Source organism: Chanos chanos, chromosome 11, assembly GCF_902362185.1.
Source record: "Chanos chanos chromosome 11, fChaCha1.1, whole genome shotgun sequence".
In the NCBI taxonomy this organism is placed as follows: Eukaryota; Metazoa; Chordata; class Actinopteri; order Gonorynchiformes; family Chanidae; genus Chanos; species Chanos chanos.
This window is the reverse complement of record NC_044505.1, coordinates 20,188,674-20,191,772: the sequence shown is the minus strand read 5'-3', so window position 1 is coordinate 20,191,772 and position 3,099 is coordinate 20,188,674. Positions and strand designations below refer to the sequence as shown.

General features: G+C 39.1%; 1 protein-coding gene across 1 annotated transcript; it reads left to right on the top strand.

The window, feature by feature from the left end:
* The first annotated feature begins 797 nt into the window (after positions 1-797).
* LOC115823812 (hepatocyte cell adhesion molecule-like) lies at positions 798-2,641 on the top strand. Its single transcript, XM_030787837.1, has 4 exons — positions 798-845; positions 999-1,014; positions 1,240-1,569; positions 2,256-2,641. Exons 1-4 carry the CDS (start codon positions 798-800, stop codon positions 2,639-2,641), a joined length of 780 nt encoding a protein of 259 aa, XP_030643697.1.
* Positions 2,642-3,099: the final 458 nt, after the last annotated feature.

Below are 3,099 nucleotides of genomic sequence, written 5' to 3'. Positions count from 1 at the left end.
TCATTTCAACGTTAAATGCACCTAGTACATATCTTTGCACTGACAACTTGTGGTGTAATGTGGTTCATCCCTTCATTTGACAAAAAAAGAGCAAAGAAACAAAGGAGGAAACCACACACTTACAGTGTAAGTCATGGACCCCAGTGTTCTGGCTGTGAGACAACTCCCGTCTCCTACAGTCTTTAGCTTGTTTTCAGTCAACATCAAGCACACAGACCTCCAGGCCTAAATTTCACTGAAGTCTCATTCAGTGAACAGGGAGAGGACCATCTCTCTGCAGCTTAGAGATAACTGTGCTGTACTGTGATAGGACTTTCATTGAGAACTGCAAGCAGGGAATTCCCTACTGTAGTCAAGAGAGTTTAACCAAAATGTGCACAGAGTCCAACTGTGTAATCCAGCCAATTTCCACGTTCTGAAGCATCATTTGGTGTGACATTCGTAATTGTGAAAATATAAAAGGCATTGTTAGTGATAAATCTGTTATGTCGTGTAGTTGAGACTGGATACAAGTGCTGGTCAGAGTCTTCTTTATTTAAATCAAACATAACAAAAGGCTTTCCAATAACTTACAAAACACAGATTCTGGCCTTCAGGTACGGTAGGAAATCCAGTGTGACGTCTCTTTCACTCACACTCACTCACACACTCTCTCTCTCACTCACTCACTCCAATACAGAATCTAAAATATATATATATATATAGCCTATAGGTCTTTTTGTGCAGAAGCCTGGTTCACATTATGGTAAAAAGGTGAAGAAATTTGGCAAAATTGTTAATGTTGTTCTGGTGCAAACATGGTAGTGTTCCGGAGTGGACAGCCAGTAGTGAGAAGTTGGATGACGGTAATTTTCTTAAGTGGAGAGACACCAGTGAAGGGTTTGATGCAGGAACAACTAATGGCACTGGAAGACATTGACATAGAGGATTTAAAACTGGTGTAGGAACATGATGGTGTCTTCTTTTCTGTTCTGTTCTGTTCTGTTCTGTTCTGTAAGGGAGGCATGGGACAGAGTAAGCATTATATTCAGAGGGTGAAAACTGGATGTATAATATTATGCTCTGTTTGAGTTAAATGTGTTTGTTGGGTGATACCAAAACTCAAAACTATCTTTACTTCCATCTTGATTCTGACTCTTGTTTGTTTGTTTGTGATACATACATTTGCACTTTTGGTAAATGTCATGAAACCGCACTGTTAGAAGTGTAATATTAAATATATATTTTTATAATTCACAGATGTGCTGGGAGTTACTGTGGATGAGGTGAAGACAGTGAGAGAAGGAGAAACTGTTTCTTTACTCACTGGTTTTACTGGACTTCAGAGCGATGTTGCTATACTGTGGTTTTATGGGCCTGTGGATCCAAATACAAAGATAGTTCAAAGTATATTCCACAGAGGAGAGATTATTACAGATTACAGCGATAAATTCAGAGACAGACTGCAGCTGGACAGACAGACTGGATCTCTCACCATCAGGAACATCAGCACCACAGACTCTGGAGTTTATAAAGTACAAATTATCAATGGATATGTCTCAGAGAAGAGGTTTAGTCTCACTGTCTATGGTGAGTTTGTTCTGTTTCATTTACTACACATTACAGCTCCTCTTCCTACTGTCTCATATGGAATATGTGAGTTATTTAACCATACTCCCTAATCCCTAAACAGCAGTTGAACTGGTTTCCAAATAGTTTAGAATGAAACATGTTTCTTTTAAGTCTGGATTCTGATCCCATTGTACTGATCCATTGGTCAATGATTCCTTAGGCTGAGTCTGGTATAGGATGTGGAAATTAATAGAAGAAAATTGTAATACTGTAATAAAGTATAACTAAAAGGCAGTGTTTTCTCTCTTTCCATCCTGATAAAGATGTTAAGAGTGGGAACCTGCTTCAGGAGTCAGTCAGTTATGACCTCTTATTTTCCTGACTTTTCTTCTCTCCATCTGAAAATGAGATGTACAGTCTGAAAGGAAAATTATTTTATTTATTTAAATTATGTAGCCAGTGGTTCAGCCTTAATTGAAAAGTGTTTCCACTTCCTAAAAGGCATGTAAAGTGATTATGGGGTAAAGAAACAAAGTAATTCTTATTGTGGTGAATACACAGATGAATACCAGCCCAGCCTGGTATTCACTGTGCATGGTGGATATGTACAAAAATGGTTTATTCCTCATTCTACATGTACTCAAGATCATTTTAAAGCACACAGTGTATATTCACCAATGTTAAGTTTACATTATTTCTCCCAGCTACTGTTCCTGCTCCTCACATTAGAGTCAGACAGAGTCGCTCAGCAGGAAGTGGATCATCTGGTCCAAAGTGTTCAGTGGTGTGTTCAGTGGAGAATGGGAGAGATGTGACTCTGTCCTGGTACAAAGGGAAAGAGATACTGAACCAGACCAGCAGCCCTGATCTCAGCACCATCCTCTCTCTCCCTCTGGAGATAGAGGACCAGGACAACAACATCTACAGCTGTGTAGCTGATAACCCAGTCAGTCAGCAGACAACACAACTCACTAAAGAACTATGTCCTCACAGCAATGGTAAGTCAGATGCGACCTTATTGTTTGTGAATATTCTGTGTAAGATCTTCATGTTTGTGTACTGTGTGGCTGAAAACCCAGTTAACACCTAGACAGCACCGCTCGGATTTGTTACAGTTTTGACAGTATTTTGGGTAAGATCCTCATCATTGAATGGTTGTTGCATTAAGACAGAATGTGTTGTTACAACAAAATAATAGAAACATTTGAACTTAAAATGACAGAGATCTTAATTGCATTCCTTGCATCGCATTGACAAAGAAACAAGGTTAAACAAATAATACAGCCTTGGGAATAAAAAGAACTGTGGATGTTAATACTTAATTGGTGTTTTTTTTTTCTTTTTCGTTGGAAATTCTGCAGTAAAACTGCCTATCTGGACAATACCTTTCACACTCTTTATATTCACCTCACTAATACTGGGATTCCTGAGATGGAGGCTAAGGCAGAGGAGGCCATCAGAAGGTAAGGATTGAGCGGTGGCGACTCAAACTTCATTTTTAATGGTCGAATTGTCACGGTTACAAATCACTGAGCACCTGCTTACTGA

Bases quoted from the DNA above. Each gene is read 5' to 3' on its own strand.
- LOC115823812 (XM_030787837.1), top strand. From the start codon at position 798: ATGGTAGTGTTCCGGAGTGGACAGCCAGTAGTGAGAAGTTGGATGACG. The intron at 1,570-2,255 runs GTGAGTTTGTTC...TATTTCTCCCAG, and splicing joins GTTTAGTCTCACTGTCTATG to CTACTGTTCCTGCTCCTCAC.